The 14,367-nt window shown below is 37.5% G+C and overlaps 1 protein-coding gene across 1 annotated transcript; it reads left to right on the forward strand.

The window, feature by feature from the left end:
- The first annotated feature begins 9,576 nt into the window (after positions 1-9,576).
- LOC148697058 (uncharacterized) lies at positions 9,577-10,170 on the forward strand. Its single transcript, XM_088693437.1, has one exon. The coding sequence runs from the start codon at positions 9,583-9,585 to the stop codon at positions 10,168-10,170; it is 588 nt and encodes a 195-aa protein (XP_088549563.1). The 5' UTR covers positions 9,577-9,582.
- Positions 10,171-14,367: the final 4,197 nt, after the last annotated feature.

The following is a 14,367-nucleotide window of genomic DNA, read 5'->3' on the forward strand; positions in this document are numbered from 1 at the left end:
GCCATGGTATGCTGATATTGTGAATTATATTGTGTCTAAACAAGTTCTAAACACATAAATAGGCACCAATGTGATAAATTAAGAAAATCGGCACGTTTTTATGTGTGGGATGACCCTTATTTGTGGAAATATTGCCTTGATCAAATTATTCATAGGTGTGTGCATGATTCTGAATTCAATTCAATCTTAACTTTCTGTCACACTTATGCTTGTGAAGGTTATTTTGGTACTCAACGAACAACACTTAAAGTTCTAGAATGTGGATTTTATTGGCTTACTATATTTAAGGATGCTAGAATTTTTTACATGACTTGTGATCGTTGTCAAAGAATAGGTAATATAGGTCCAAGAGATCAAATGCTGAAGACTCCTATATTTTATGTTCAGATTTTTTATGTTTAGGGAATTGACTTCATGGGTCCTTTTTGTTCTTCTCATGGTTTCATTTATATTTTACTTGCTGTAGATTATGTTTCGAAATGGGTGGAAGCAAGAGCCACCCGCACTAATGATTCCAAAGTGGTTGAAGATTTAGTCAAAACTAACATATTTGCCAGTTTGGAATGCCGTGAGTAATTATAAGTGATGGGGGTTCTCACTTTTGTAATCGGACCATAGAGGCGTTACTCAAAAAGTACAACGTCACACATAATGTTTCGACACCTTATCATCCTCAAACAAGTGGGCAAACCGAAGTTTCTGACAGGGAAATCAATCAAATCTTGGAAAAGACAGTTGGACCAACTCGAAAGGATTAGAGCTTGCGTTTGAATGATGCATTGTGGGCATATTGTACTACCTACAAAATACCAATTGGAATGTCTCATTTTCGGCTCATTTATTGGAAACCATGTCATCTTCAAGTTGACCTAGAGCACCGTGCACATTGGGCAATCAAGACTTTCAACATGAACATTGATGATGCTGGTCTTCATAGGAAGTTACAATTGAATGAGCTTGAGGAAATTCGAAATGAGGCTTATGAGAACGCTTATATTTACAAGGAGAAAACAAAGGTTGTCTATGATAAAATGATCCATAGTAAGACATTTTCTGTAGGGCAGAAAGTGTTACTTTTCAACTCCTGCCTTCGATGGTTTCTAAGTAAGTTGTATTCTAAATGGATTGGTCCTTTTGTTGTTACTAATGTCTTTCCTTATGATGTAGTCCAAATTCAAAGTTTAAAGACGGGACACGAATTCAAGGTGAATGGACACCGTTTGAAGCATTACTATGAGTGTTTTGAGGAGCATGTTGTTGAGGATGCATCCCTCCATGCTGTTGGTCCTAGTGAAGCTTAAATGGAGGTATCATCTGGCTGGAAGACGTTAAAGAAAGCACTTCTTGGGAGGCAACCCATGTATTCAAACAAAGAGACATTGAAATTTCCGGCTCTTACAACCAGATTTGCTATCTTTTACTCTTCTCTTTATTGTTTTTACTTTGTCATGATTGTCTTGTTAGCTAGTTATCTTTTATTGCTTTCTTGTTTAAGTTTATTTTTGAAACATTAAGGACAATGTTTGGTTTAAGTCTGAGGGGTAAACAGAATACTTTTCATGACTTATCTTAGAATTTCACCACATATCACTACTAATGCTGTTATTCACTGTTTTAAAGTGTTTTATTGTGTGTCATATAACAAAATTTTGAAAATCAAAAAATCAAAAAATTTTAAGAAAAATACCAAAAAGAGTCGTTTTTGTTGCTTGTTTATGTCTTAGGATACCTTCGAACAAAATGATGAGGATTTGGTTTTTAATTGCATGACTGTTAAAGAAATTTGCAAACATGGCTGGAAGTTTGATATGCTCTTTGGTTAATACTTAGTTGTAGTTGTCATTTACGAATTCACATGTAATCACAAAGAAAAAAAATCAGTTTTTGTAACATGCTTGAAGGAAGAAACTCAAACTAATGCTACAACCTGTGAGACTTGAGCCTATTCTTTGTTTGGAGAGTTATTAATCTGTGATATTCTTGTTTTCTAAAGTCATTGCATGATCTCATTATTTCTTTGCTTGGTTGCTACTTGGAATGCTTTTTCATCATTTTAGTTCCAAATACTAGAACTCGTGCCTGTTTCATTCAAAGTATAAAATTGATTGCATAACAAATAACAAGATGAAGGTGTTTAGTTACCACCAGAGCCAAAAAGCCTTATCCCTTGCATATGTATTGTAGGTTTAACCCCTTTGAGCCTTATTTAGCCAATTTTTTTTGTTAGCCTGCATTATCCCTACCTAACCTAGTATAGGAATATCCATACCCTTGTTTTTAAATAATAGTGGAGCATGACTTGTTGGGAATTCCTTTTGATCTACGATTAGCAGAAAAACAAGTGTGGGGGAAGAATTTGTTCTTTTGAATCCAATGAAGTAGTACGTATGTTTCAAAGAAAAAAAAAGAAAAAAAAGTTGAGAAAAGAAAAAAAAGAGGTTGAAAACAAGTGAGAATGAGTTCATAAGTGTTGGTTGCTGAAAAAGGGTCCAAAAATGTGAATATGACCCTAAAGTTGTATGAATCTCCCCTTTGTGTTTATAGTTGGATGCTGCAATAAAAATTTGAATTCTAAGTGTTCATTTCATTACTTTGCTTACTATCACTTTAAGAACCTTTGTTTATCCTTAGCCTTTCTTTGTTAGCCAATACTTTAGACCCATTACAACCCTTTGACTTTTATCTTGATTGTTATGTGTTTCAATATGTGGAGTTTGAAATTGGTACAAGCATATGGAATCCTTGGTTCTCGCATCTAAGTAGTGGCATTCCGTTCATGAGATCATATACACGTTTGTATTAGTAATTCCAGAAAGTGCCTTCTTTGTTATAACATATGTGAGTGCTAGTCTACTTGTTTACATCAATCTTCTCACATATACTTAGTATAGGGAGCGTAGTCAGAAAATTTGTGTGAAAATAGAGAGTATATCTGGTGAGGAATTGAGTGAATTCTCTAAGGCATTTTACTACTTTCAAATGTTGTGTTAATTGATTAAATGCGAGCTAGTGAATGGTTATTGCGGTTAAGTATAAGCTCAAGAGTAAGGATAGCTAAAATCTATGTGAGTAGTGATTTTTAACATGCCATGTTTCATTGGAAATCCCTGAGGCAATTGTTGGAAGGTTTAGGTTTTGTTTTGTTTTCTTTGTTTTGCTCGGGGACTAGTAAAAGCTAAGTGTGGGGGAATTTGATAGGAGCATATTTATGCGATTATGTTATCTTATTTCTTTGCATTTACTTAGTTAAAATCCATTTATTATAGTAATTTAAGTTATTTTCATATTATTGTAAGTCCAATTGGTAAAGATGACAATAAATAGTCAAATGGAGCAATTTGGAGCAATTTTAGACTTGGATTGGATAGCATGCAAGGATACAATATGGGTTGGACGTTTTTTGTGTTTAAATCGTATTAGACATGTGCTAAACTCTAGAGAAATTAAAGTTGATGCTTGGAAGACAAAGAATTACACAAGAAAAAGGAATCCTAGTTGACACACCCTGACCGAAATCAAGGCGTGCTGGCCATCATGCCTTGATTTTGGTCGGGGTGTGTCAGTAGTTGGAAAGGAACCTTATCTTATCTTATCCAAACCTTATCCTATTTTATCTTATCTCCAGCTGCAAGGAAGAATCCTTATCACATTCCAACACTTCCTATTTGATTCTGTTGACCCTAAAAATTACAAAGCCTACGTGGCGCGCAGGCCAAACAACTAATAGGCTAACTAAGTCATTCGGTTGAATGCGGGGCGTGCCAACTCGTTGGCCGAGCTTGGCTGAGGAGTAGAATTTGTTGTTGTCGTGTTGAGCGCGTTGCTGACTTCTTAATCTTGCGATTGTGACCGAGGAATGAACACTTTTGGCCTTTGGGTTCTAGAGCCTCAAGATGAGCTGCTAGTTCTACGAAGCTCACAAGTCATCGGCGCCCAATTCGGTCACCGTGATTATATTCGTAAGAGTATAAGCATGTCGAATCGACACTAGACTATACAGACACAAATATTCAAAGGTGATGTATGTCTTGATGGCGAACGTGGTTCGGCCGTCGGAATGCCGAACTCTAAAGCTCACTTGGGAATATCCAATCATAAAATCACTCAGCGTCCGATACGTCGAATGTTGTAACTCGTAGTACCTCACTTCGCCGAGAGGGCTGATAAGGTGACCCCTGCCAATAAGGATTCGTAAACCCTTCTCAGTCGAGACTTGGATAGCTAACTTGTCGGCCTCGATGCAGTGCTGTTTATCCAAACTGAAGATGCTCATCGGTCGGCTGATTCTACAGCAACAGTGTTGTTTATCCAAACTGAAGGTGTTCGCCGGGTGCCTCCACAGTGCTATTTATCCAAACTGAAGGTGTGTCGACGGAAAAAGCAAAGGAAAAATCTCAAGGTGTTTGAGAGGTTTTGCGCAAGGCAATTGTATGTTGAATTGAAGGTCCCCCTTCTGTTGCACGGCGTCTGTATTTATCGGAACATATTTTCTGTTTGGCACGGTCTGGATAATAAGTAGAAACCGACTGAAACTCAAACTCGCAAAAATAACTAATCTGCGACATAGGTGCCAAAGCCTATCTTCAGATGGTTGATTCTTCAAAGATCATAAAACCCACCTGACTTGTCCCTTCATAATTAAAAACCTTGCCTAGCTAGGGTTTTCTTGTCATAATTCAATCACTCATCCATACATCCTAATCCCATTTAATGAATTTCAAACCATTTAAAATTCATTTCTGACTACTTGTCAATCAACCAAACCTACTTAGGTTTTCTATTCACCATTATCCAAAACTTGCAGATCCATGCTATGCCACGTGAAGAGTCCAAGCCAAGCTGTTTTAATTCACACAGTACACTGTTACCAAATCCGAATTAACTCGGACTATTCTGCTTGCTTCTACGTTAAGGTTGTGATTTGCATCCCACTTATTTTGTACAAGATAATGTCAAGATAAACTCACATTTAAAAGATAATTATTATGATAAAAAGATCATAATATTACCCTTTAATAATAATAAAATTATCTTCACTTTTATCCGACGGTGTGGAGCTATGCTTATTCACGGCCTTGATTGCACGAGCCGATGATGTAAATTTGAGTCCAAACATTGCCCCCCAGTTTCCTTAAGCTTTGGCTCATAAGCCGAATGGTCAAGCAAAATACTTGTCAACGCACATCAAAAATTCCTCAGCTTCGGCTAAATGGTTTTGAAACTTGCAACTTCACCGAATGGTCAAGAAAAACATATGGCCGAGAACTACTGAGAAACCACCGAGATATTAACACAAATCCCCCATTTTCAAGAAGGATTTTAGGGGTACGAACTCCAAAACTGGCCTCAAATTAGTACATATATATATATATATATATTTTTTTTTTTAGTTCGACCAAGCCCCCATTCGAATTGCAAAAACACACCTAGACCATTAGCTTCTTTTCCTGTAGATACCATGCAATGGAAAAAAAACCATGATTGCATTGCCGAGCAACAACTCATGCTCGCCAAGCTCGGCAAACGTTGGCATACATATATATATATATATATATCCGATAAATTGGCGAAAACATACCAGAAGGGTCTTGTCTTCCATTATTTGAAGGGATGCCGTGTGTATACACCGAATGGCCACAAAAAAGGTGGCCTATTTGTTAGTAACAGCTCGGCAACTTCTACTAAGATTTTATTGACAAAGGCATGGTATTCCCAGTCGAGACGAGGCATGGTATTCTCGGTCGAGACGTTTACACCAAAAAATACTGTTTGAGCTCAACAAACACCCATCAAATCAAACATCAAGTTTATCACCAGGGAAGAGGTTGCCTCGAGCAGTAGCAGTAGCTGCACTTAACCTTTAAAGTCGAGCCCGAGCAGCTTATCATCTCCATCTTCGACGAGCCGAGTGTCAACAATCATAAAAGAAGCATGATGGCACTACTAATTATATATATATATATATATATATAACCCAATGTCAGCAACGCAGCAAATAAACATTTCAGAAACTAGCAAACGCTGAGGTCGAGAAAAGGTAGGTTGATAAAAATTAGGACGAGCTCAAGAAACATTCAGCCGAGAAAAAGCTTTTTTGGCAATTTGGCCTGCCAACCAATCATGAATATGCCACTGTCTCCTAATTGAAATATATGCATTAACCATGCATTATTCCACCGTTCACCAAAACCAATTCTTTGAAAAGCCAACCTTTGAACAGTCAACTCCATCCAAAGCATGGGGTTGAGACACCTTTATTTCAAACATGGGTATGGTACGACCTCTGAAGCCTTCAACAATTTTTTGTTCGTCTAAATCTCTTCAGCTTTTTGTGGTTCCTTCATTGGGCCGACTCTAAAGCCAATCTCTTTGAGTGAAGATCGGGCTACACGAAGGCCTAACTGCAAACGTCCGGCTTTTCTCGGCTTGGCTAAAGAAATAACCTTTTAAACCGAGCACACCATCTTTTGGATTGCTGTACCATCTTGTTACCCCCCTTTATTTCCTTGAGCATCGGCTGTTCAGCCGAATGGTTAAGAAAATAAATTCTTATTCATTTTTCTATATATATATATATATATATATATATATATATATTTTATAAGTCAGGATGGTTGTTGATATCCCCTTATTTTCTTATATATCATCAGCTCAAACAACCAGATGGATAAGAATATATAAAAAGAAAACTGAAATCTAACACATGGGCATAAGAGTGGCTGATCCATGAGAAGGTGGAGGCCAACGATGTTTTATTCCTAGTTGAGATCTTTTCAAATTAAAATTCTCAATTTGATTTCGCTTTAGGCCGAATAACAAATCATCTCCAAATATGTTCGGCTTGACGAAAGATTTTTCATCATTGGTTGTCGAATGTGTTGAACAATTATTATGCCCCCCAGGCATAATTTTGGCTTTTAATTCAAACACCTTAGCCGAATGGAATTTATCTATATCGGCTTTATCACCAATAACCATGTCAATTGGCGTAGTTTCGGTATCTAAAACCATGTCTCCAATTACCATATCAATTGATGTGGTTTTATGGTTTGAAGTTGTGTATTGGTCTTGTTCATCATTGGAACTCTCCTCTAATGAATCATCTTCTGAGTCAATCTTTGGCTCAAAAACTTAAACATTTTCTTCTAGGCCTACCACACTTTCAGTCTGGACCGAGACAACAGGTGGTCTATGTGTTTCCTCAGCCGCCTTGGCAGTTTCCTGAGACCGAATTTTGATTGTGGCCGAAGTGAAAAATTGCCCCCCGGCCTTAAGACTTAACCATTTTTCAAATGGAATTGATTTGTAATCAGAAACGTAAGGAAAACGTTCTTCATCTAGCTATGCATTAAATCGAGCCATGTCTTCGTCTACCCATTGCTCTTGTAGGGTAATAGGAGCTTCTATTCCCAACATGTAGGCGAATGATTTTTGCCTGGCTCTTACGCCACGAAGAAGTTTTACCGCTTCCCATGATTTTTTATCCTCCTCAAGGTGTTTTCTATTCTCCTCAAGGTGTTGTGTATTCTCCTCTCTGGTTCTTTTCAATTGCTCAAGAAGCTTGTGCAATCGGCTACATGGAGCCGGATTAACATCTTGATATATCATATGAACTTCGTAGTTTTAGCACTGGGTCCCACTGGGCGTGCCAAAATGTTGACCCTAAAAATTACAAAGCCTACGCGGCGCGCAGGCCGAACAACTAATAGGCTAACTAAGTTTTTCGATTGAATGCGGGGCGTGCCAACTCATCGGTCACCGTGATTATATTCGTAAGAGTATAAGCACGTCGAATCGACACTAGACTATACGGACACAAATATTCAAAGGTGATGTATGTCTTGATGGTGAACGTGGTTCGGTCGTCGGAGTGCCGAACTCTAAAGCTCACTTGGGAATATCTAATCATAAAATCACTCGACGTCTGATATGCCGAATGTCGTAACTCGTAACACCTCACTTCGCCGAGATGGCTGATAAGGTGACCCCTGCCAATAAGGATTCGTAAACCCTTCTCGGCCGAGACTTGGATGGGTAACCTGTCGGCCTCGATGCAGTGTTGTTTATCCAAACTGAAGATGCTCCTCGGTCGGCTGATTCTACGGCAACAGTGCTGTTTATCCAAACTGAAGGTGTTCGCCAGTTGCCTCCACAGTGCTGTTTATCCAAACTGAAGGTATGTCAGTGGAAAAAGCAAAGGAAAAATCTCAAGGTGTTTGAGAAGTTTTGCGCAGGGAAATTGTATGTTGAATTAAAGGTCCCCCTTCTGCTGCACGACGTCTGTATTTATAGGAACATATTTTCTGTTTGGCACGGTCTAGATAATAAGTAGAAACCGACTGAAACTCAAACTCGTAAAAATAACTGATCTACAACATAGATGCCAAAGCTTATCTTCAGATGGTTGATTCTTCAAAGATCATAAAACCCACCTTGACTTGTCCCATCGTAATTAAAAACCTAGCCTAGCTAGGCTTTCTTTTCTTGTCATAATTCTATCACTTATCCATACATCCTAATCCCATTTAATGAATTTCAAACCATTAAAAATTCATTTCTGACTACTTGTCAATCAACCAAACCTACTTAGACCATCTCCAATAGTGACCTAAAACCTAAATTTTCCCTTTTTTTTCCCCTCCAAATCCACTCCAACCCAAAACCTAAACTAAACCTAAAACCTAAAACCCAAAAGGAAGGTAAATACCAGCCACAATTTAGCCCACAAATTCAAGTGGGACCCACGGATGAGAGTGAAATCTAGGTTGTGAAGCCCACACCCCAAAACCGACTTGCCCAACGCGCTGCACGCGCTAGGAACCTTTCCAGCCGAGGCCCACCCACGTGGGGCTATCCCCCTTGTGTGTCAACATCATTGTACCCCAACGGCTACTTTTCTTCATCCAACGCCCAGTTTAATTGGACCGTTGGTTAATCCAGCGGTCCACGTTCAATTATTTTTTTATATTTATATGTTTATTGAATTCAACGGCTTAGATCGAATATAATCAAATCTAACGGTAAAAAAAAAGATCGAACGGCTAAATTAATTAAAAAAAATTATTTAACTTAAAATTTAACCAAAAACTCTATAAATACCGATGTATTTGTTCAAACATCCACACAAAACTCACTTTTCCCCTACAATTCTTCCAATTTTTCTTTCTACCATTTCTTCTCATTTCCAAAATTTTCAAGATGGCAAAAGAGCATGTTATAGGTCATAATTGGACCTTTGACGAAGATATTGCTTTATGTTTGGCATGTATTTCGGTTAGCGAAGACGGTGGCGTCGGCACCAATCAAAATAGAAAGGTTTTGTGGGGTAAAATTATTGATAAGTTCCATGAAAACTCCAACGCCGGTCGAAGGGAAGTTGTGGTGTTTATGATCGGTGGAAGATTATCAACAAAGCGTGCAGTTTGTGGAAGGGAAGCTTGGAGAGGGCCATGGTTGACATGCCTAGTGGAAGGGGCGCCTCAAAAATTGTGAGTTTATTTGTTGATATTTTAGTTGTCATGTACATAATAGTATTTTGCAACTAATTATTTTTATGTATTTGTTGCATAGGGTGACAAAGTAATGGCAATTTACAAGACAAGAACTACACCAAAAAATCAAGCTTTTAAGTTGCATCATGCCTGGAACATCCTCAAGGATTGTCCGAGGTGGGGAACCGATGCGAACCAACAATGTGGAAGATTATTTCATAGTGAAGCCCCACCCCCAAATGATGTTAATGAAGGTGTGAATTTTGTCGACAATGAAGGTGTCGAACAAATGACCCCAACTTCTTCTTTTGCAAGTCCCCCGGGTAGAGATAAGCAAAAGGAAGCAAAGAGAAAAGGGAAGTCCCAAGATCCGACATGTGCCCAATTTGCTAGCGAAATGGCAATAATGAACGAAAACCAGTGCCGTCGGCAAGAAGAATCGGCCCAAATGCTTTTGGCCATGAAGGAAGAAGGGGATAGGGAGCAAGAAAGGTACGAAACTAATTTGATAATGGAGGACCTCGACAAATACACTCTAGAGAGGAAGAGATACTTACGTGGTAAGCAAAAGGAAATTTTACGAAGGAATGCCACAAGGAGTATATTTCAAGATGATGATTCATCTCAAGACTATCACCCAAGTCCATCACCAAGTCAAGATGGTGAATATCATTATTAAGTTTATGTAGTTTATTAATTGTATTTTTTATTTTTTAAGTTTATGTGGTTTATTAATTGTCTTTTTTAGTTTTTAAGTTTATGTGGTTTATTAAATGTCGTTGGTATTAAGTTTATGTGGTTTATCTTGATTTTCATGTATTGATTTTGTGACATCCCACATCACCCAGGGGAGTGATCCTTATATGTATATTCTCATCCCTACATAGTACGAGGCCTTTTGGGAGCTCACTGGCTTCGGGTTCCGTAGGAACTCCAAAGTTAAGTGAGAAGGGGGCTAGAGCAATCCCATGATGGGTGACCCACTAGGAAGTTGCTCGTGAGTTCCCAAAAACAAAACCGTGAGGGAATGGTAAGCCCAAAGCGGACAATATCGTGCTACGGTGGTGGAGCGGGCCCGGGAAGTGGTCCTGCCCGGGTCGGGATGTGACAATTTGGTATCAGAGCCTAACCCTGGCCGTGGTGTGCCGACAAGGACGTCGGGCCCCTAAGGGGGGTGGATTGTGACATCCCACATCACCCAGGGGAGTGATGCTTATATGTATATTCCCATCCCTACATAGCACAAGGCCTTTTGGGAGCTCACTGGCTTCGGGTTCCGTAGGAACTCCAAAGTTAAGCGAGAAGGGGGCTAGAGCAATCCCATGATGGGTGACCCGCTGAGAAGTTGCTCGTGAGTTCCCAAAAAACAAAACCGTGAGGGAATGGTAAGCCCAAAGCGGACAATATCGTGCTACGGTAGTGGAGCGGGCGCGGGAAGTAATCCGCCCTGAGCCGGGATGTGACAGATTTAGTGATTTTTCAAAATTTATCGGAATTTAAATATTTTTAGGTTAAAATGTTCATAAAATTAATTTAGGATAGTCTATATAAATTTTTTTTTTAAACAAAGTTAATTAAAAAAAATAGCCTTAATTCATTCTTTGATAATCTGGGGCTAAAATTTTAAGCCAGAAGGGTTGGAGTAAAAAAGCTGTTTTTGGGCTAAAACCTAAATTTTTTGGGCTAAATATTTTTAGGTTTTAGGTTACCATTGGAGATGGTCTTAGGTTTTCTATTCACCATTATCCAAAACTTGCAGATCTATACTATGCCACGTGAAGAGTCCAAGCCAAGCTGTTTTAATTCACATAGTACACTGCTACCAAATCTGAATTAACTCGGACTATTCTGCTTGCTTCTACGCTGAGGTTGTGATTTACATCCCACTTATTTTGTACAAGATAATGTCAAGATAACTCACAATTAAAAGATAATTATTATGATAAAAAGATCATAATATTACCCTTTAATAATAATAAAATTATCTTCACTTTTATTCGACGGTGTGGAGCTATACTTATTCAACGGCCTTAATTGCACGAGCCGATGATGTAAATTTGAGTCCAAACAAGAGGTTATACACAAGGCTTGTCATGTTGCTGGTGGTTTTTTGATATATAGAATTTGAAGCATGGAATCTCGGTTAGTTTTTATAGGATTTTTTATTTTTTATTTTTTGATAAATTTGACAAAGCAACCAAATTCTTCCAGGTTTATCATGTAACTCATGTTGCTGCTGCGGGTTTTAAGATGCTTCAAATTTTAACAAAACTAATCAAAATTTCCATTTGTTATGTTAGACGGAAAAGAGGAGTAAAAGATAAAGAGAGAAGGAAGAGAACACAGGAACACATACGAAAGGATGAGGGAGGAAGAAGATGAAAAGGTTGGAAATTACTGTTCTTCTTATAATTCACCCTCAAATCCTCTTTATATAAAATACAACAAAAAATTATAAAACAAAATTACAAAATCGATGATATAATTCACTTTTAAATCAAAATAATTCACAAAAATAAAGCTACAAAATGAATGATAGATTTCATTGTGAAACTTGATGTGCTCTTTTTATAATAGAATCCAACATCATACGTTTTATTGCCAAGAAAAGGAAAATTGCACATCAAGCAGTAGTGTGAGTTATTTTGTTATAATTTCAGAAATAATGTGGGTTATTTTGGTTTGATTTTCAGAAATAATGTGTAATTTTGCTGTGGTTCCAAAAATAGTGGGTTATTTTTTATTAGTTTAAGAAATAGTGTAGGTTATTTTGATGCAGTTTCATAAATAGTATTTATTTTGTTCTATTCCATAACTAGTGTGGGTTGTTTTGGTCCATGTTCAGAAATAGTGTGTACTTTCGCTTTAGTTTTGAAAATAGTGTGGGTTATTTTGGTTTAGTTTCAAAAATATTGTTGGTTATTTTGCCATAGTTTTAGAAATAGTATAAGTTGTTTTGGTTCAGTTTCAGAAATAGTGTAGGTTATTTTGTTGTAGTTTTAGAAATAGTATAAGCTGTTTTTGGTTCAATTTCAGAAATATTGTTCGTTATTTTGCTATAGTTTTAGAAATAGTATAAGTTGTTTTGGTTCAGTTTCAGAAATAATGTAGGTTATTTTGTTGTAGTTTTAGAAATAGTATAAGTTGTTTTGGTTCAATTTCAGAAATATTGTTGGTTATTTTGCTATAGTTTTAGAAATAGTATAAGTTGTTTTGGTTCAGTTTCAAAAATAGTATAAGTTGTTTTGTTTTAGTTTTAGAAATAATATAAGCTGTTTTGGCTTGGTTTCAGAAATATTGTTGTTTATTTTGAAGGAAAACTAATGAAAATGGCTTCAAAACTTTGAATTTTAATCAAAAGTTATCTACTAACTTTATTTAATAATAAGGATAATAGACAACAAAAAAAAAAAAAAAAAAAAAAAAAAAAACTAACTAGAAGCGCATAGCACACCAACCCTTTTACTTCTCTCTCTCCCATCGTCTCCAACATTTGTGGACACCACTAGTTTGCAACCAATCCAACTTCATGAATCAGTGTCCAAGTCCTCCATGGCATCTTGTCCTCTTTCTCAAGCCATGAAACCTACCTCAAGCCATAAGCCCATCCAATTACATTGGACATGAAGGAAAGCTCTACTGCAAACACCACAACATTTAACTATTCAAAGAGAAAGGAAATTACAGCCAGCTCGAAAACGAATGCATACAATGATTGAGCAAGGTAAGTCATATGGTACATTTTTTAGTTCTTGTTTTGTAAATTGGTAAGGGAAGAAAATTAAGTATGGTGTAGAAAGCTAAGAAATTGAAGGGTTTGTTTTGGTATTTGATTTGGATCCAATGTTTTTAACTCAAAAACAAGTTTTTAGTCACAAATTTAAAATCTTTGTTTGCTAGTGGATTTGAATACAATTCTCAAAACCATAACTCAAAAATATCTGAAAATAAGGGTTACTGGTTGAAAACACAAAAAGTGTGTTTTTAGATTTTTTTTATTTTATGGATTAAATCTCATGTCTCTCTTCCTCTCTTTCTCCTCTCTCCTATTCGATGTACTCCCTTCCCTCTTGCCTCTTCAATCCTCTTTTCTCTATTGCCTTTCCAATCCCTTCCCACTTATATCCACCATAGCCACCACCTCTATCCTTCTCCCTCTGGCGAAGACAAATCGATCTCTCCCGCCTCTTCAATCCTCTCTTCTCTGTTGCCTCTTCAATCTTATCCCTTCTCACTTGCATCCACCATAGCACCATAGCCACCACATCTTCCCTGTGGTCGTTGGATCTCAGGTTTGAGACCGACAACATGATTAGCCTTTGTCAGCGCGAGTTTGGAGTAAGGAGTTGGTAAATAGCCAAAGGAGTCGCCGCTAAGGAAGTGAGGGATAAGGTGGTCGAGAAATTGGTCTTTCGCCACTGAGGATGAGAGGGATGCGGTGGTTGGGTAATTGCTTGGGTTGGGCATTTGACTTTGTCTATTTGGATTAGTTTTGAGAAATTGCATACCAAACAAGGTTTTGAATTTAAAATTTTTAAATCAAAACATACGTTTTTAGAAAAAATTAAAATTTTGAGTTTCGTTCTCAAATTAGATACCAAATAGGCCCGAAGTGATTCAAAGAAAATTCAATTCTCTAGTGAGCAAGAAGGTTCAGAGGCAATGCTGACCAAGAAGTTATGATGGTTGTTGGGTTGAGATTGATTTTTATATGAATTACAAAGCTCTGTAGCTTTGTAGCAAGGGTTGGGTTTGATTTGGGTATCTCATGAATAGAAAGCGGAAAAGAAGGGAGGAACGACTGGGTATCTCATGAAGAACGCCATGGGCATAGGCATGGGCATCACCACCATCATCACTATTATGAACGTGGTTG

Source organism: Pyrus communis, chromosome 5 (assembly GCF_041283825.1).
Source record: "Pyrus communis isolate YQ-2024b chromosome 5, ASM4128382v1, whole genome shotgun sequence".
Lineage (NCBI taxonomy): Eukaryota > Viridiplantae > Streptophyta > Magnoliopsida > Rosales > Rosaceae > Pyrus > Pyrus communis.